This window comes from Microtus ochrogaster, chromosome 7 (assembly GCF_000317375.1).
Source record: "Microtus ochrogaster isolate Prairie Vole_2 chromosome 7, MicOch1.0, whole genome shotgun sequence".
Lineage (NCBI taxonomy): Eukaryota > Metazoa > Chordata > Mammalia > Rodentia > Cricetidae > Microtus > Microtus ochrogaster.
Window position 1 is genome coordinate 24,005,282 of NC_022014.1, and position 20,313 is coordinate 24,025,594.

The window sequence follows — 20,313 nt, forward strand, 5'->3', positions numbered from 1 at the left end:
CTCGAACTCACAGAGATCCGCCTACCTCTGCCTCCCGAGTGCTGGGATTAAAGGCGTGCGCCACCACCGCCCGGCTTGGTTTTGAAATCTTGAGCTCAAGTTATTTTCCCACCTGAGCCTCTGAATAGCTGGGATTTACAGGGACATCAAGATTTAACATAAGACTCGTAGGGCCTAATTATTACAGGAGCTCAATGAACTTAATCACATTGTCTCATCTTCTAAATAGTACTTTACAGAAAACCCTGCATGAATAGGCTGTGTACCATGTGTGTGTATAGTGCCTGAGAAGGTCGTAATGGGGTGTCAGATCCTCTGGAACTAGAGTTACAAACAGTTGTGAACTGTCATATGGGTACTGGCTGGAAATGGAATCTATGTCCTCTAGAAGAGCAGTTAGTGCTCTTAACTGCTCAATCACTGCTCTATACCCTGAATTTTAATATTTAATAAATAATGCTTGTTCTGAAAAAGCCAAAGAAATATATACTCTCCCTTTTTTCAGCTTGCTACAATCATCAGTTTAAAGGTGTTTCAGTCAAAGGCTTGACCATTTTGGGACTCTGGGGGATGCTTCGAGTAGCCAATGAGTTGTCAGCAGCTGGAGCCATCTGGCGGTATAGCACCTTGTTAGGCAGAGGCTGAAGTAGGCCTGGGAGGTGCCCAGTTCTGCAGACTGATGTGCTTTCCTGCTCAGGGGTGAACGTGCCCCTGGACTGGTAGTGTACTGGCTCCCACACTGTCTCCGACAGCTAGGAGCCAGGGCTGAGTGTCTGCTTTCCGCTAGCTTCCATACAGGTGTGTGTGTGTGTGTGTGGGTGCTCTGTGCATACCCCATTGTTCCACAGTGCCCCCCCTCTGGCTGGGTGGCAGTGTGAATGGACTGTGGCTATATTTAGAGTGAAACTCCTGGGGCTACCACAAAGGAGTGACTGCATCTTCAGGAGGGTGGGTGGGCGGGAAGGGGACAGGCAAGTGAAGCTATTTTCAGAACACATGTCATTGCTGGCTACAGAGCAAGACTGTGGCCATAATGCAGAGGGAAACAATAGCTGTGGCCAGAGGAAGAGCCTGTTATGTTTCAGGTGGGATGTTTGCAACTGCTCAGGAAACCTGACCCCGCCCAACAGCAGCACAAATCACAGAAGAGCCTCATGGAATCAGGGGAGGAGGTAGGAGATTCACAGGGCCAGGATCGCATGAGGTGCCAAGAGGCCATGCTTCATGCCTGGAAAAGAATTCTCAGTGACTGCTTGGCCCTGAGTGCCTGGTTAGGACGAAACCTTTCTGACCAACTTCCCATACTAACCATGTACCTTGCTAAGGACTCTAGACATCTCCCAAGAAGGGCAGTACAACAAAACAAAACAAAAACGGGCAAAAAGCAGTGAGGAAGACAGGACCAGTACAGTAGGGAAGCACCATCATAGGGAACAAGGTAAAGCCTGGGCTAAGTCAGAGCGTGTGGTCTCAAAGCCCTGGGTGGGTGGACTTGGCACCCCTTACATCTAGGGCCTGCCTGGGCTCTGTAGCTCCAGCTGCACAGGCCCTGAGAGCTCCCCACACCCCTTTTCTGACCTCTAGTCGGCCCCACTCACCAGCTCCTTTGCAGTGCCGGAAGCAGGGAGGGACAGGCTGCAGAAGGAGGCCAGGCCTCACCTCCCCCATCTCCACAGATGAGCTTGAGGCCCAAGGGCCTATGTGGGAGCAGGGAAGTGGAGGTGTGGCTACAGCTCCAGATCACACTTGGACTTTATAGCCATCCTGGGGCAAGGGGGCTTTTGTTCAACCCCATCTTCATATCCCCTTCCCCAAACATGTGTGGTTCCTGTTTTGCTGCATCTGTAAAAGGCGCTGGGAGCTGGGGACTTGCCTTACACCTCTCGGTTAACACCCTGGAGACTGATGGAGTTCAGAGCAGTGTAATTTACAGCCCATCTCTCCGATCTTAATTCACTGGATGCTCCTTTCTTCCTTATTGTATTAGTGTGACCCAGGTACCTGCCAACAATAATGGTCTCTCTAGCTAGGAGCCTCTCCCCTACTCCCAGGACAATTTATACCTTTTCCTTGGGATTTTCCCCCTTAAATTAAACAAAAAGAGGAAAAATAGAGAAGGTTAACACGGGTTTGAGCACTGAGGCCCCGTGGTTCTGGGCAGGAAGCCAATGGCCTGAGGGCACACACATGTGTGTGCTCTCCCAGAAGGGCCTTCACCGGCCCTGTTTTACAGCTACCTCGGCACAGACTCCAGGGTTCACGCATATGGCCAGACAGATGTGTCTGGCTTACGTTCAAGGCTGGAAAATGAAGAATTATGGAAGTGAAGGGCCCCGGGCATTAAAGAGAAGGGGGAGGTAAAAGGGGGAATTTTTCCTCTGCTGAGAAATCCTCCTGTGGCTATGGGGCTGGAGGAAGGAGGCTGACAGGAGGCAGGGCAGCCAGCAGCAGTTGTGGGGCCTGTTCTTAAAGGGGCCAAAGCAACCTCCTCTGAACAGAACTGTGGGACACGATCAGTGGCTCTGGAAGTTAGGTCTACATTAGACCTCCAATTATATTGCTTGCATGGCCAAACTGGACAGTGTACTCTGGCACATGTTCTCACAGCATCTTTCTCCCTTTCAGGAGGGTCTCACTATGTAGTCCAACCTACATACATCAGGCTTATTGTACAGTCCAGCTCTGACATTTAATTTGTAATCTTCCTGCCTAAGCCTCTTGAGCATCAATACATCAAGTATTACCCTGGCTTATTTGTACCTGATCATCCCAAAACAATTTTCTATTTATTTATTTGCTTGTTTATTTACTTATTATGTGTGTTGGAGTAAGTGGTTACATACATGTGTTATAGCATGTATATAAAAGTCAGAGGACAACTTTCAGGAGTCAGTTATCTCCCTCACCATATGGGTGCTGGAAACTGAACTCAGATTATCATGCTTGGTGGCAAGTGCCTTTACCTGCTAAGCCACCTTGTCAGTCCTGTACTTGATCTTTTTTGTTTGTTCATTGTTTTTTTTTTTTTTTTTTTTTTTTTGGGACAGGGTTTCTCCATAGCTTTTTTTTTGATTTTTGTCCTGGAACTTGCTCTTGTAGACCAGGCTGGCCTAGAACTCACAGAGATCCGCCTGCCACTGCCTCCCGAGTGCTGGGATTCAAGGTGTGAGCCACCATCACCTGGCTCTCTGCAGCTTTTTGAAGCTTGTTCTAGAACTAGCTCTACAAACCAGGCTGGCCTCAAACTCACAGAAATCCGCCTGTCTCTGCAGAAATCCTCCTGTCTCTGCCTCCCGAAGGCTGGGATTAAAGGCGTGCGCCACCACCGCCCGGCTGTTTGTTCAGTTTTTGAGATAAAGCCTCTCTATGTATCTCTGGCTGTCTTGGAATCTGCTTTGCAGAACAAGCTGGCTTTTGATCTGCCCGCCTGCCTTTGCCCTGAGTCCTGAGATTAAAGGCATGTGTCACCACACCCACTTAATACTTAAACTTTTAAAAGACCCCACTCACAAGCCAAGTCACTTGTTTTACAACTTCTCCCAGGGCTGCAGTGGCACACACCTTTAATCTTAGCTCTCAGGTGTCCTGAGTTTGAGGACAGTCTAGGAGTTCCAGGCCAAGGCTATATTGAGAAACCCTGTCTTGAAACAAACAAACAAACAGAATAATAGCTTCTCCACTGTATGGTCTGCCTTGAAACCTCCCCCCACATTTTTTTCATCTTAGCCATCAGGAGAATCAAGGTACAATACTACTTGCTAAACTGAGCTGATTTCTTCTAAGATTCATAGTACGGAGGAGGAAAATGGCCACAAATAACTGTAATATGAGACATGATAACAGTACCACAAATGAAGTATAAATCAACACTGCAGGAACCCTATAGCAGGGAGATAGGTGAATTCCTCCTGGGGGAGATCAAGGAAGGCTTCACTGGGGAGAAGGAGTTTCATTGGGAAACACAAGGAAAATAGAATTTCAACAGCTAACAGGAAATGTAGAGCAGAAAAAGAGTCATTTGTATTGAGAGACAGACTCAACAAACATGTAAAAGTGGGAAAGGGCAGTGAGGAGAGAGGAAGGTTAATAACACTATCTGGTCAGGAGCCTTAATGCCCCAACAGGCACTTTATACACACTGTTGCTCATCCTGAGGAAATCTAGCAACTATGGGGCAGGTTCTGTGTCGAGTTCATTTTACAGATTCAGAAACAGGCTCAGAGAAATCAACCTCTTTGCCCAATGTCTAATAGCTAATAATGGCTCATAGGGAGTGTGTTAATGGGAAACAAAGTAGAAAAAACACACTGGGAGAAGACTGGAAATCTAAAATGTCATTAGAAGGAATTAAGCTTTATTTCACTAGCCAAGCAAAAGCACTGATGATTTCTGAGCAAGGGAATGGCTCTCTGGGAAAAGAACTGAGCTCATGGTGTGGCTGGAGCCTGGTGGCCAGACTGAGTACTATGTAAGTCCAAGAGGAGCCATTTACAGTTTATAAAGTCAGTGGCATCCTCTGGATCCATACAAGGCAGGGCCCTAGTTCCTATGGTTAAACAAGTCCCTGAACTAGGGTAGCAGCAGCAATGGGACTTAGGGAAGGAGGGGGGGATGTACAGAAAATGATAAGAAATTAGACTGGGGCAGAGATGGCGCACGTCTTTAATCCCAGCAATTGGGAGGCAGAGGCCAGGTGGATTTCTGGGAGTTTGAGGCCAGCGTGGTCTACAGAGGAAGTTCCAGGACAGTTAGAGCTGTTGAGCTGAGAAACCCTGTCTCAAAAGAAAAAAAAAAAGCCCAACAAACAAACAAAAAATAAATAAATTGGCTCGGGAGGCAGAGGCAGGCGGATTTCTTTGTGAGTTCGAGACCAGCCTGGTCTACAGAGCTAGTTCCAGGACAGGCTCCAAAGCCACAGAGAAACCCTGTCTCTAAAAAACCAAAATAAATAAATAAATAAATAAATAAATAAATAAATAAATAAATAAATTGGATAGCAGGGGTAAAAGCTCGTGGCAAAATTTGAGATGATGTTCTACTTGCTACCATCAGTGAAGTCAACCAAAAATTTCTGTTAAATACTAATTATTCAGCTTGCTAGACTTAAAAACAATAGAAAGGATAGTGGAACTTAAAAGAAAAAGCTGGGAAAGGTTTTTCCCTGTCTAGCAGAGAAGACAACAGTGCACTCACTATGTTAACGGGAAGCTGGAGGAAAGAGACTTAAGGACCCAAAGCTATAAAGAAGTTAACCATAATGGGGACTAAGTTTTAGAGTCTTTCTTTTCTTTTCTGCCTTCCTTCCTTTCTTTGAGTGAGTTTCATATAGCTCAGGCTGGCCTTGAACTTGGTTTGTAGTTGAGGATGGCTTTGAATTTCATCCTCCACATCCCACAAGGTAGAATTACAGGCTTATACTACCATGCACAGAAGGACTAAATATGGTAAAAGCAGGTCCTGGGTGATTTTTGGCAATAATTTCTTTAACAGCTGAACTGATAGTCAGGACATTGAGGTGGTAACTATAGGTGCGACTTTTGTGAGGACAGATGATGAGAAAGAGAAGGGCAGGAGCCGGGCGGTGGTGGCGCACGCCTTTAATCCCAGCACTCAAGAGGCAGAGGCAGGCGGATCTCTGTGAGTTCGAGGCCAGCCTGGTCAACAAGAGCTAGTTCCAGGACAGGCTCCAAAGCTACAGAGAAACTCTGTCTTTAAAAGAAAAAAAGAAAAAAAAAAGAAAAGGGCAGGAAGAGAAACTTGAAGATCTTAAAGATGATGCTGATCTTTGGGCCACAAAGAGGTTTACAGCCTTTACAGAGTTTAAACAAAGAGATGGTCACATTATAACAGGCATGCATGTAGAGATATATTGCATGCTGGATCGTAGTAGCAGTAGGACATAGGTATGTCTAAGAGACCAATTCCAACTATTATCATTCCTCTCCGGGGGCAGGGTGCTGAGACTAATTTCAGATAAAGGGACCACTGCAGGCTAAGCACTTTGGTGGCAGTCTCATGCAAGCCTCTCAAGACAGTACTATCACTCAGCAGATGAAGAAAACAGGCTCTTCAAAGTTAGATAGTTTGTTCAGTGCAAAGGTTAGGTAAGTGTCAGCTCCCAAATTATATCAAGTTTCTTGGCTTTCTACACTAAACCATATATTTAAGAGAAGAACAGCATGTCAAGAGTGGTGATACTTGTCTCCGGAGGCACTTTGGATACAGAGGCAAATGAACCCTGTGAATTTAAGGCCATCCTGGTATACATAGTGAGTCCCAGGCCAGTCAGGGCTACACAGTAAGACCTTATCTCAAATGGAAAGAGGGAGACATGGGGTGGGGAAGCTAGCAGAAAGGGATGGATGGAAGACAGAAAGAGAGGGAGGAAGGAGATGAGAGGAGCGTCTGAAGAGAGCCCTAAAGACATACATGCTTAGAGAGGTTTAATGATCTCTCGTGCAAAAGTATATAAAGGGAGCACTCGGGAGGCAGAGGCAGGCGGATCTCTGTGAGTTCGAGACCAGCCTGGTCTACAAGAGCTAGTTCCAGGACAGGCTCCAAAACCACAGAGAAACCCTGTCTCGAAAAACAAAAACAAACAAACAAAAAAAAAGTATATAAAGGGAGTATAACTTCCTTGGAGAAATACGTATTCAGTATAAGGAGACAGATCTGGGAGAGCTATAGAGAAAAACTTGCGGTAATGAAGGTTTGGGCTTCCAGAAGGGCTGACAGCAAGGTAACCCCTGAATGTAGATTAGGTAGTTTCTCCCTGAGAGAATGTGGAAAGTTCTCTGTCCAAAAGGGGCTCTCCCATATCTTCGGAACCCAGCCTATGGCTATGGCATCCTAATCCCACAATAAGGAGTGCTCTCAATGAATAGCTACAATAGTGAAAGAGAACTGAGTCCCTTTAATTACATGAAAAACTGGATGTGTGGTATTGACAGAGTCTCACAGGAGAAGTGACGCTCATCAGACACTGACAAGACTCTGCCCTGCCTTAGCACTCACAATTTGAGTGCAGAGATGGAGTATAACAACAGATGCCCTGCCACTCCCTGCTCACGTCATTTCATGGTTTGTAGGCCACACCCTCAATGGGAATCAGTTTCTCCAGTTAGGCTCACCTGGATCTTTTCCTGACGTCGCTGTTGCTCAGCTATCTTCCTTGCTAGTGCCAGCTTCTTGGCCCGAAGTTCCCTGATATCATCTTCGCCCCCACTGCCTTCAGCCTCTGAATCTTCCTCAAAGTCTTCAATTACCACATCTTCTTCCTTGGAGTAAAGCAAAAGCACAGACAAAGGAAAAGAGGAGACTGTGAGCCACGGATGTTAATGGGTCCACTCTACTCCTTTAGCCCATCCTATGTTGATGGGGCGCACTCCTTGCCAAGGGTTCCCTAAAATATGTTGGCAGAAGTTGTCATTCTTCCCCTTAAATTACACCCTTAAATGGTACAGCTTTTTCTTACACACTCATACGTACGACACTCATAATCATGTATGTTCACATGCATGCTTGTGTTCACACTCCTGTGTTTTCCCTTGTACATACTCAAACACAAACTTTGGACTTATTTTCATTTTGAAATTATAAATGATTCAAAGGATAAATGATAGAGAAAGTTGAACTGCCTAATTTAAATCTAATTCATGCTAATAATCTGATAAGAATCAACTCTGACCAACATCTGGGAGCTAGGAGAGCAAGGAAGTTCCTTTGCCCCAGACAGCATCAAGAGCAGATGCTGTAGCTCTATAGACCTAGCCCTGATTTCTTTTTAAGACCACAGCCTGGTGATGTGGGGATTTCTGGGCCCCATTAAAAAATTCACATAACATGGCCTTGCTTAGCTGCCCTCCAAGGGCCTAGGCAGAGTAAGAAGGAGGTGGCTGGCTAGCTTAAGGAGCCTCCTTGCCAGGCTGATGGAGCCTTCCCCAGGGATGGCACTTCCTCACTTGCAGACTCAGTTCTCAGCAGTCACTGCTCCCCGGGTGGTCCTAGCTCCATTCCTCACTCTCTTACTTTTGGCCTTGGTCAGGAGAGAACATACAGCTGCCCAAGAGAGCTTCCTTGACGGATGGGGCTAGTAGGGGAAATAGGGAGTGATTCAATAGGAGAAAAAAGATTCCTGCAATTCTAACAGGATGATAGTGATGCCTACCCTGACAGCTACTAGCTACTCAGTGCTTTTTATGGGCTATGTTAAGGGCTATGTATTTTTCATACATTGACTCTTTTAATTCTCACATTTCTTCTTTTTTCTTTCTTTTTTTTTTTTTTTTTTTTTTGTATGTGTTTTCAAGACAGGGTTTCTCTGTATAACAGTCCTGGCTGCCCTACAACTCACTCTGTAGACCAGGTTGGCCTCAAACTCACAGAGATCCGCCTGCCTCTGCTTCCTGAGTACAGGGATTAAAGATCTAAACCACCAGGCTGGAGAAATGGCTCAGTGGTTAAGAGCATTGCCTGCTCTTCCAAAGGTCCTGAGTTCAATTCCTGCCAACCACATGGTGGCCCACAACCATCTGTAATGAGATCTGATGCCCTCTTCTGGCCTGCAGGCATACATGCAGACAGAATATTGTATACATAATAAATAAATAAATATTTAAAAAAAGATATAAACCACCACCGTCCAGCTAATTCTCACTTTTTTTTTTGGTTAAAGATTTATTTATTAGGGCTGGAGAGATGGCTCAGTGGTTAAGAGCATTGCCTGCTCTTCCAAAGGTCCTGAGTTCAATTCCCAGCAACCACATGGTGGCTCACAACCATCTGTAATGAGGTCTGGTGCCCTCTTCTGGCCTGCAGGCATGCAGACAGAACATTGTATACATAATAAATAAAAAATATTTTTTAAAAAAGATTTATTTTTTATTATGCATATAGTGTTATGCCTGCACACCAGGAGAGGGCACCAGATCTCATTAAAGATGGTTGTGAGGGCCATGTGGTTGATGGGAATTGAACTCAGAACCTCTGGGAGAGCAGTCAGTAATCTTAACCTCTCAGCCATCTTCTCTCCAGCCCCTAATTCTCATAACTTCACATAGCTATTATCACCTGTGTTTTATTTATTTCTTATTTTTGGTTTTTCAAGAAAGGGCTTTTCTGTGTATCTCTGGTTGTCCTGAAACTCACTCTGTAGACCAGGCTGGCCGCAAACACAGAGATCTGCCTGCCTCTGCCTCCACAGTGCTGGGATTAAATGAGTTACAGCATCACTGCTGGCCCATCCCTGCTTTATAAATAAAGACATTTAGAGTAAAATAGCCTGCTCAGTCATAAAGGTGGCAGCAAGCAGAGCAGGTATTTAAATTCAAGTGAATCTGACTCCCTCTGCCATCGGCTTTTACCAAGCATAATGAACAAACGTGCAGGGAGCCGGGCAATGGGGGCACACGCTTTTAATCCCAGCACTCGGGAGGCAGAGGCAGGCAGATCTCTGTGACTTCGAGGCCAGCCTGGTCTACAAGAGCTAGTTCTAGGACAGGAACCAAAAGCTACGGAGAAACCCTGTCTCAAAATTTAAAACAACAACAACAACAACAACAACAAAAAACAAACCAACCCCCCCCCAAACCAAACAACAATAACAACAAAAACAAAAACAAAAAACCCCTGCAGGGCTAGGGTTCTGAATTGAGGGCACAAGCTCAGATTCAGCCCTTAGCTTTGTCAGGCCTAGACCTATTAAGGCAGACTGGAATTCTCTCAGTGAAAAGTAGTAAGTGATGAGAAGTGGGATTGTAGCGAAGCTGGGTGGTTTGGCAGTATCCTTAAACTACACATTGTCCCTTACAAAGAAAGATGACCAAGGACACCCCACCACCACCATGCACCTCTTCCAATTAGTCTGCAGCTTGGGGAGATGAGAACTGAGGATAGAATCTGTCACAGTTCTGAGAGGTCTGGGGGGGGGGGGTGGTCTAGTGTATTGTCCACAGGCACAGTTTATTTGTTAATACTTGGCCATGAAAAGGAAGAAGACTTCACATCCATTTCCTTGCTCACAGGGTAAACCTGGACAGGAGCAAGTGCAACAAGATGCCTGCTGGCCCACAGAGGAAGAGTGTCTGTCCTTGCCTGCTCTGACCCTGGGTGGACAGTTAGCACTGGTTTAGAGTAAGCAAGACTGAGGTCAAAGGAGGGTCAGAGAAGCTTGTCTGAGGTTTGCTCAGCTCTCATAGCAAACGAGGAAGTAAAGGGTTATGAAATTACACAGAACAGGGTAAGTAGGGTTTCCCAGGGACCACTGACATAAAGGAACCCAGGAGACTCGTGGGAAAAGGAAGAAGTGGGCAGCCTGGTGTGGGTCATGAACCTTTGCTTGGTCAATAAACCTCAGAAGGAGAGTACTGTGGCACAACTAGATCTGGCACTAGAGGTGGCCTGTTCCTTCTAGGGTACCTCTTTGCCTAGCGAGGCTTGTGCTGCCAGTTCTACTGTTCAGAGACATCTTTTCCAGTCATGCTGAAGAGCTGGTTTTACTCACCCTCCACTGCCGACTTTAGCCTTTCAGTGTGGGTGAGATAAAGGAAAGAAGTACGGGTATCACTGCCCTGTGTTTCCCACACTGTCCAGTGCTGCAGGAGCACTGTTCTGCCTGCTAAGGCTTGGATACCCCAATGGCTCTGACAACTCCACTCTCTCCTCCCATGCTGACAGCTCATTCTTTCCTGTATTCCCTGCCCAGGTTTCATCTGGAGAGTCTAGAATTGTGGGTTTAGCTATAGCCCTGGAACCACCTCTGCCCTGGAAGCTGAGCCCTGTGTCATCAGCACGGGGTGGAGTTCTCCAGCTATCCTAATGAAGTCAGGCCAAGACTGCTTCTCTGAAGACTCTGTTCCAAAGGTGGCCACTCTATCACTGCCTGAGATCCTAAACGACAGCTTCCAGCTGACATCTGGCTTCCTTGGCCTGTTGCTGATTTCATCCCTGTACCCCGCCCTGCTCCACCGGGCGCTTGAGACTGCTGCAGGCCAAATGACTGTGCTGGCCTATGGGTGACCTGGCCTCTGGCTAGAATTGCTTCCGTCTCTTCCCTCCATCCCATGTTTCTTTCTACCTAAGGCCCCTGTCTTTAATACTATGGTGTAAAAAAGAAGAAAAGAGCCGACCTTCAGGCAAAAGTGAGATGTGTATATGTACCCAGACAGTTACTCACACCCAGACAAACAGTAAGGAGGCTGACAGTGATGCTAAATGCACACATGCTCCATTTCCACCACACACTCACATTTACTCAGAACCCACGGACCGCAGGAAAGCTGGCAGCAATGTTCATTTAAGTTGACACCCAAACTGGGCACATATAGATGACCATCAAAGATCATCCACAGAAAGACATATATCATACTAGGGCAACTGCCAAGGAGGCCTGCAGGGGTCGGTATATAGGTAAGCATAGCATAGTATGTCCATACACACAGACACACACACAGACAGACTCACAGAGACAGACAGACAGACAGACACACACACACACACACACACACACACACACACACACACACACACACACACGCTAGTCTGGAGTGAAGCAAGGGCTACAGGAAAAACCAAGGGCAAACAAACAAGAGGAGAATTCCTTAATCACATCAGGATGTGCAGGAGGGAGGGAGTAAGGGAGGGAGAGCAAGCTGGGGGAGGGGTGATTTTCCACATGGGGCCAGCAATGTCAGCTCTTCCTGTATGTTAGCCCTGGGCCCATGAGCCGGAGGCTGGAATTCAGGCCTGTGCAGTGCTGAGCTCCACACATCTATAAACTTGATCCTCAGCCTGAACCCTAACACCCCTTTCTCTCTACTGCCTCCTAAGCCTCCAGAGCTAAACATTATTAAACTCTTTCCTCCAATGTAACATTAAAAAGAAGCATCTGGAACTCGTAGATAGAGGCATTGGGGTAGACTGGCAGGAAGGGGCATCAACAGAGTGCACTCTTGAGAATGGCTGTCATGTCAACAGACACTGAACTAAGAGGTTATAAATAACCCCAAGGAGAAGCTCCAGCCTAGGCATTGGGGCCTGGGGGAAGGGGAGCCTTCCCTATGCCATAGTGGGCTCTTCCCGCATAGTACCTCATCTTCCAGTTGTTTTCCCTCTTGGCTTCCCATTTCCTTTCCCATGGTGTCTGGGACGGGTGCCACTGACACATATTTTCCACCCTTGAATGCCAGCAGAGGCTCTTCTTGTCCACAAAGGGCTTCCAGAAAATACTTCAGCACTGTGACCCTTTTGCAGTCAGCTGCAATAACCTACAGGGCGAGAGGGAGAGAAGAAAAACAGCATTTTCTGAGAGGGAGGATGAAGATGAAAGACAATGTTAGCTGCAGGGCACACGAGAATTGTGTCAAAGTTACTGGGGAGGGAGGTAGTATGAGCAACAAGAGTGTGCGTGTGTATGGAAGCAGGCAAGGACCAAGGTCTTCCGAAGGAAGGAAGTCACCAGGGCCTTGCTTAGGTCATCCCTGGGGCAGCAGACAACCTCAAGACCAATGCCAGGTGCCCCCAGGGCTTGTGCTTTTCTTTTACTAAAGACATTATGAAAAAAACAAAAACCAGAAAGCAATTTCTTCCAAGTTTGGAACAGTAGTAACAGGATGGGGAAAGGACTGCTGCAGGCTGGCTGCCACAGACATGGCTTTCTAGTACCCTTGGTGCCCTCTCTCCTGACTCCCTGCAGGACAACTTGCAGCTCAAAGATAAGTTTTCTTGACTGTTTCATCTTAGCCAAGTGATTCTAAACTCACTTGGATGGAAGCTGCCTCACCTAAGAACTGGGCAGGAAATTATCAGAAGACTGGGCAGAGCAGGTGAGTTCACCAAAGTTCTGCCCTCCAGGGTGCACATGAGTGGCTCCCATGTTGCTCCAGCTGCACATATGACAGTGCTGTCAGAGAAGCTATAGTTGATTTAGCTGAGATTGCCTTATTATCCTGAACAACTGTCAGATTTGTAAAGGTCCCAGATGAAGAAGTGTCCACAGTCACCTAGACTGGAATCCTCCCTACAAGGCTGTTCTGTCTTGCTATTGGTGGCCCCTTTCTCTTACTCTCTGGCTTCTGAGGCCCTCTTCTTGTCTACTGACTACTAGATGTTCATCAAGGAAGAGGGCCTGGCTTGATGTGCATCTAAGTAGCAGAGGGCCATGTCTACACCATAATGGTCAGATACAACACAGAGGACAGCCCTTTCACCATCAGTGATTCCAAGACACACTAAACGACCGAGACCCATTTTAAAACTTTATTTTATGTGCTTGGGTATTTTGCCTGCATGTATGTTTGTGCAACAAATACATGCCTGGTGCACAAGGAACCCAGAAGGCAGTGTCAGATACCCTGCAACTGAAGTTACAAATGGTTATGAGCTGCCACGTGGGTGCTGGGAATGAAACCCAGGTTCTGTGGAAGGACAGACAGTGCTCTTATCTGATGAGTCAAATCTCCAGCCCCACCCACCCCCATACCTATTTTAAACTTCATTTCTGAATATGAACGGACAGGTGAAGGACTGTTGTGGAGCTTGGACTGTCTTGGCTCATCATTTCACTGTTGTATATACCAGCTCCTCCATTCAGAAGGCAAGCCCTCTAGTGTCAAAGATTACATTTTGACCTGGTCTATAAGAGCTAGTTCCAGGACAGGTTCCAAAGCTACAGAGAAATCCTGCCTCAAAAAAACAAAAAACAAAACAAAACAAGAAAAGATTACATTTTGTACTTCTCATGTTTCCCTGGGAGGGTGCTGAGAATAAAGAGGCACACAACAGGATACTGGGAAAAGACTTGTAGGCACAGAGAAACTCACTGGAGACTATACGAACAGATGATACAGGATATCTTCTTTTTTTTTTTTTTGTTTTTTGAGACAGGGTTTCTCTGTGGCTTTGGAGCCTGTCCTGGAACTCCCTTTGTAGACCAGGCTGGCCTTGAACTCACAGAGATCCGCCTGCCTCTGCCTCCCGAGTGCTGGGGATTAAAGGCGTGCGCCACCATCGCCCGGCTGATCTTCTAAGGCAGGGTGAACAAGTCAACACTATGGCATGTGGCTGGTGCATGCACACCAATCATCTGTGCCACAACTTCATTCTCTGCCATCTTCTCCCCTGCCCAGATGCCACTCACCTTTGGCTATTGTTACCATAGGGTAGAATATTAGGCTAAATATCTGACCACATTCATTTAAGAGGCTTCGAACCTCTTGAGCTTAAGAGGCCTGATCTTGGGATACCTCCCTTAAGGTCCTGCCTTGGGCCAGGGTAGGTAACCATGGTTCCATCGTGTGTATTTAAACGTGTGATGAGGAAGGCTACAAATACAGAAGCAGGGTCTAGAAGGCATTAAAGAACAGAGCTGAAATGAGTAATAGCCTGGCAGGCAGCACGCACAGTGGCCTGCCTACATCCCCAGTCTCTCACTTGCAGAGGAAACTTCTGCATTTCCACAAGACTGCCAGTTTCCTCTCTGTGGTCTAATTTTAACCACCTTGTCGTTACAGTGTGTGTCAGCCATCTGACCCCATTATGACCTCTGACCTTATGCCCCAGCTACTGCTTGCACTATGTAGAATTATGTAATGGATCCAGGACTTTCCTTTCTGGCATGAGACTGCTGCCACTGAATGGAATGGAGGAAGTAGAGGAGTGAGGAGAGGAGAGAGAAGGAGTTTGCAATGGTCCTTGGCTCACCTGGATGGTCAAATGGCTATGTGAGCCCCAGTTCAATCTGTAGCAGAAACCTGCTCAGGAGAAGACAATGTCTTATGGGTGTATGCTTAATCAAGTGGAAAGAAACACCTTTGTCATTAAGGCAGGCCCTGGGTGGGTACATGGCTCAGGAAGCAGTGTGATTCCTGGCCAAGAGGGAGAAAGGCCACATGTGTGGACGTGGGACTCCTGGAGATGGGGATTTCCAGGGCACAGCAGGAGCCTGGGGTGCAGACATCCTGAGCCTGCCTGCAGCACATCCTTAGAGTTTCAGTGGGAACTATCATGAAGAAAGACAAGTGAAAAGGAACACCCACCGGCTTTCATTTCTATGCCTTTTAGAATGAACCTAGTTTCCCTGGGAGTTTTGTCTGCTATGGTCATTCATCCTTGCTATTAAGGGCCATGACACTACTATGACTGCTCAAAGAGCTCTGCTCCAATGGGGCATCTTAAGTTGGATGAAGCGGTCCAAAATGGATTCTACCTGTTTATGTAGAGACAATTCAACCATGTTTTGAAAGAGTATTTTTTTTTCATTGTAATCTAACCAGCAGGGAGAACAAATAAAAGTTGGACACAGTATTCTTAGGTTTCTAAAGTACAGTGTAACAGCGAGAAATGTACTCAAGTTATTTAGTAAACTGGGAAGATGACAAGCAGAATGTGTAGAGCTTGCCCAAAGATTCAGGGAAACCTATTTCTAGCCTGCTGGGCTGGTTTGAGAGTATTCTGCCATAGAGTGGGAGGAATAAGTCTGGTAGAGAGAAAAACATAGTACTCTTGACCCTGGAGTTCTACAGGAGACTCTTGGGAATTTTTTCCACACAAAGGGACTCTAGTAGTTGAGTCAGAAAGGGACAAAACAAACAAAAAAAAGTTTAGTATGTTAAGGAATACATCAAGATGGAGAAAGCCTTTCAAACCACTTGCTTTAAAAAGCAAACTCCAAGATGATCTCTGCTTGGCAATGAAGTTTCTCGCAGGAGAGGGGTTAAAGGTTAAAGAGGTTATAGGTTCTCTGCTTGGAGAGGAGAGAGTACCAATGAAATCGATGATGTAATTGCCAAAGTAACTCCTTCATGAGCATATATTTCCATTCTCTGTCGATGAAAAGCAGAGAATGTAAATGGTATGTCCACTGCTCTTTGCTTTGGGCACTCTGCATTTTTCCGAGGAGAAAGCTGGAAGGACAGACTTCCTCTGGGCTGTGATGACAGGGCTGGCCTGGAGTGGGGGAGGGCTGCTAGACGGAGAAGGCCCTGGGAGCCTTCTCAGTAAACCTTTCTGGGAGCGCTTCTAGAGGAAGACTTACTCCAGAGTTAATGGACAAAATGTCTCGCATGAATCATTCCTGCTTTCAACAGAAAACTGGGGTTAGGTCAGGGAAGACCTGAGGGGGGAAAAAAAGCACCCTAAGAAAGCCCCTTTCTATCTCCTTGAAGGTTGTCTAAAGCGGCTCCCTATCAGGAGCAGGAACCTAAACCATAAGCTTCAGGGTTCCAGCTATCTATCACCCCATCAAGTCCACACACAGAGAACCCAGCAGAAAGGAAAACTGAAAGCTTGATGTGGAGAGGTGATATCACTGTCTGTTCTGTCCCAGGCTCAGTTCCTTAAGAGAGAGATAATGTGAGCAGGTAATGAGGCGGGGAGGGGGGGGGGCAGGGGCTAAATAAGAGGCAGATCTGCAAAAGGCAGAAGAAATCTTCCGACTGACAAAGGAGAATGTTGGTCTACATCTAGGGTATTTTACATGAGAAGGAGGACAGGTAAGAACGGTGAAAACTGAGTAGAGGCCCACACAGAAACAGAAAAGAGACTGATGCTACTTTATTGACGGTGCGAGAGAGCAAGAGAGAAGGGGACCAAGCACTAGGCATCGCATAGTGATTTAAGCTGAGTTCCAAAATGCAACACCTCACAGCAGCCTTGGGGAAGGGAGAAAACCTGGACTAGGCAGGAAATAGGAGGAAGGGTTGGAATGCTGACATGCCTCTGGAGCAGACTGAAGGAGAGCTCAGAGCCCAACAGCTTGTTATTTTGCAACATTTCTTTCACTAAACTTTTGGTTTAGGGGAATCAGAACATTAGAACTTACACTACAAACCAGTTCTTTTTTCTCCCCCTGTTTTTAAAAGTTCAGCTTGACACTGCTCCTCTGGTTAAAAAAACAAAACAAACAAACAAAAAAAAAACAAAAAACAACAACAAACACATGGGTTTTTCCCTGCAAACTTAAGTTTACAGGTTGTTTTCTTGTTTCTCTAAATGGAGTCAATTATTCTCACATTTGTTGAAACCTTCAATCAAGCTTTATAGCTTGTTAATTTTACAAAATGTCCTTAGAGCAAATAAGATGCAGACAGAAGTGAAGTCTTGCTGAGATTATTAAGAAACCTTAAAATAGACTCCAAATCTACCACTAATGCTGGTAAAATACAGGCTGCTTGGCTGGATTCTGAAGTCAATTAGCAATGGGTTAATTATCATCTTTAATAAGCCAAGCCTACAGAATTGGCTATAAGAAACTGAACTCACACTAATGTGTTTTCTTCATAGATCAGGAACTTTTAGCTATGCGGGACTCACCCTCACTAGAGACTGAGGGTGGGAAGCACACTTCTGTAGCTGCCAAGGGTGGATCAGCTTGAGGAGTCTGCCAATGAAAATTCAGATACAAGAAATAAAGAATCCCACACAGGGAATCCTCTGGAGCTAGAAGGACAGAGGAAATGGTTTATTCACATTCCTAGGGGGAGGGGCTTCCTGGCAGGGAGCAGACTCTTAGAGGCAGGAGGGAAACTGGCCACAGGATGCACATTCACTCTGAAGACAGAGGCAATAGCTTAGGACCAGGAGATACACACTCATAGTCTGAGTCAGAAGAAGAAGGTATAAAATGCAGAGAGGGTCAGAGGTCAGAGGAGTAAGAGAGTAAGAAGCTGTACTTGGGCTGGGTGACCAAGATGAGATGTAGAAAAGCAGGAGTCCTGTATACCAGATATATCTCTGATGACTTGGGCATACAGTGTCCAAAAGACCAACCGAAACAGCCTCTCTTTCCTGATCCCATTTCTAGCAATATGCCAAGCACGGGCCACTTCTTGGTTACCTCTGATCCCAGTGTCTATATCTAGTCTTCCCTAGACCCTATGGTTGACCTGTATAGGCGAAGAGAGGGTCAAAAGGTCACAAGACAAAGTGCTAACAGGACTGATCAACCCACAGCAGCCACAGCATTCATGACCTGGGTCCCATCCCTATTTCTTTTTTTTTTTCTTTTTTTTATTTTCTTTTTTTTTTCCATCCCTATTTCTTCAGAGAAGGCAAAGTGAACTATCAAAGAGAAGCAATCAGTTGGCACAGACGCCGTTCTCCACACACATACGTACCACATGTACACACACAGGCATGACAGCAGCAAGTCTCCTAAAGACTGACTGACAAGAAGTAGCAAACAGGGCTGGAGAGATGGCTCAGAACCTAAGAGCACTGGCTGTTCTTCTAGAGGTCCTGAGTTCAATTCACAGCATCCACATGGTGGCTCACAACCATCTATAATGAGATCTGGTGCCCTCTCCTGGTGTGCAGGCAGAATATTGTACACAGTAAATAAATAAATTAAAAAAAAAGAAGTGGTAAATGGTGAGGTGGAGGGCTGGAGAGGTGGCTCAGTGGTTAAGAGCACTAGCTGCTCTTACAGAGGTCCTGAGTTCAATTCCCAGTAACTACATGGCGTCTTACAACCATCTATAATGAGATCTGGCGTGTACATGCAGGAAGAAGTCTATACATAATAAATAAGCCTTTAAAAAAAAAAAAAGGAAAAAAGGGCTGGAGAGATGGCTCAGTGGTTAAGAGCACTTACTGCTCTTCCAAAGGTCCTGAGTTCAATTCCCAGCAACCACATGATGGCTCACAACCATCTGTAATGAGGTCTGGTGCCCTCTTCTGGCCTGCAGGCATACACACAGACAGAATATTGTATACATAATAAAGTAAATAAATGTTTTTTGTTTTTTTTTTTTAGCTTTGAATCCTGAGAACATTTATTTAATTTTGCATAAAGCTTTATAAAACAATAAATGTTTTTTTTTTTTTTAAAAAAAGGATAAAAAAATAGGTGGGAGGATTGGGTAGTAGTAAGGTTACTGAAAATTCAAAAGGCGCGGGAGCTTGACCACTGGGAAAGAGGTACTAACTGCTGCTACTTCCTAGCTGTGCCTCTAAAGACAAGTTAATTTCTCAGAGCCTCTATTTGCTCAAGCTGTTTCTGAGGTGTAGAAGATACAATGATTATCAAATAGTTAACAAGGTGCCTGGCCTTAATAAATGCGTGGTTGAAGCCGGGTGTTGGCGGTGTACGCCTTTAATCCTAGCACTTGGGAGGCAGGTGGATCTCTGTGAGTTTGAAGCCAGCCTGATCTACAAGAGCTAGTTTCAGGACAGGCTCTTAAAAACAAACAAAAAACTACAGCGAAACCCTGTCTTGAAAAACCAAAAAAAGAGTGGTTGTTATTTTCTTCGTCTCTGCTATATTCTGTTCACAGGTGCCTAGCACCATTGAGAGGTTTAGAAGCTGGACTCAGGTAAGGAGGAAACAGAGCTGGAGGACAGACCAGAATGCTCACCTGGTTATTGACACTGCTGTTAAATCTTAACTCACAACTAAGGTGCTAGACTCAGGCTCCTGAGCAGGTCGGCTGGTGGAAAGAAGGCCTGGCCTCTCTCTAGCAGTCCTTTTTCTCTTCCTGTTCTCCAAAGACCTGGACCTAACAACAGGCATAAACGCATTCTATAGGGCTTTGGAGAGGACCTACGGGCCAGGACAAGCAGGTCACTAGTAATACAAATTATCAGAAATAAAATCCCACCTTAAGTCAAAATTCTGACCCCTTACAGTGGTGTCATGGGTGGTAGATTTGCCTTAAATAAGGATCAGCAGGATCTTTGCCCCAGGTAGCCTGACAGAAAAGTAATGATGAGAAAACACCCTCTATTGAATTTTTAACCCACCTGAATTTCCTGATCTTTTCAGCTAGGTGCCTGAACTTCCCAGAGCAGAATATGGCTTGCTCTTCATGGACTTTTCCCAGGGAAAGAAACTATTCTCTCATAGCTCTGAGCTCCGCTGTTCTAGCAAGGTGTACTCTCATCAGCTAGGGCACCGCAGACGGCAGGCTATAGGCAGCAGTAGCTTGGGCTGAAGTCCAATCCTGCTTCCCCTACAGAGTGCTCTAGAGAAACCACCCACATTGGCAGGGGTTGGGGAGGAAACTGGCACTGCCAACATAAGCCTTTCAGGTCTGGCTGGCTTTAGCTGGTCTGAAACATGGACTGCATGCAGGCTCTAGGCCCTCAATTACTGAACCAGCAGGGGAGGCTGCAAGCTCAGGCCCTGGGGAAGAAAGTATTCATCTGCCTTAATTTATTGCCACACTGACAGTGAGTTCTGGGCTAGAATCAGGATCTAGTCCAATGGATCTTAACCTGTGGGTCATGACCCCTTTGGGGAGGTGGGAGGTGTCAAATGACCCTTTCACAAAGACTATATGCATATCAGACCTTTTTTTTTTAATTTTCTTTTTTTTTAAT

At 45.9% G+C, this 20,313-nt stretch overlaps 1 protein-coding gene across 3 annotated transcripts in view; it reads right to left on the reverse strand.

Annotated features, from left to right (window-relative positions):
• Positions 1-20,313, reverse strand: part of Smg6 (SMG6, nonsense mediated mRNA decay factor) — a 262,312-nt gene that overhangs the window by 16,347 nt on the left and 225,652 nt on the right. For all 3 annotated transcript variants that reach the window (XM_005349562.3, XM_026780050.1, XM_026780049.1), the window contains 2 exons: positions 12,087-12,263; positions 7,131-7,277 (listed from right to left, as the gene is read on the reverse strand). In XM_005349562.3, coding sequence (XP_005349619.2) covers positions 7,131-7,277; positions 12,087-12,263 — 324 coding nt within the window. The remainder of the gene's footprint in view (positions 1-7,130; positions 7,278-12,086; positions 12,264-20,313) is intronic.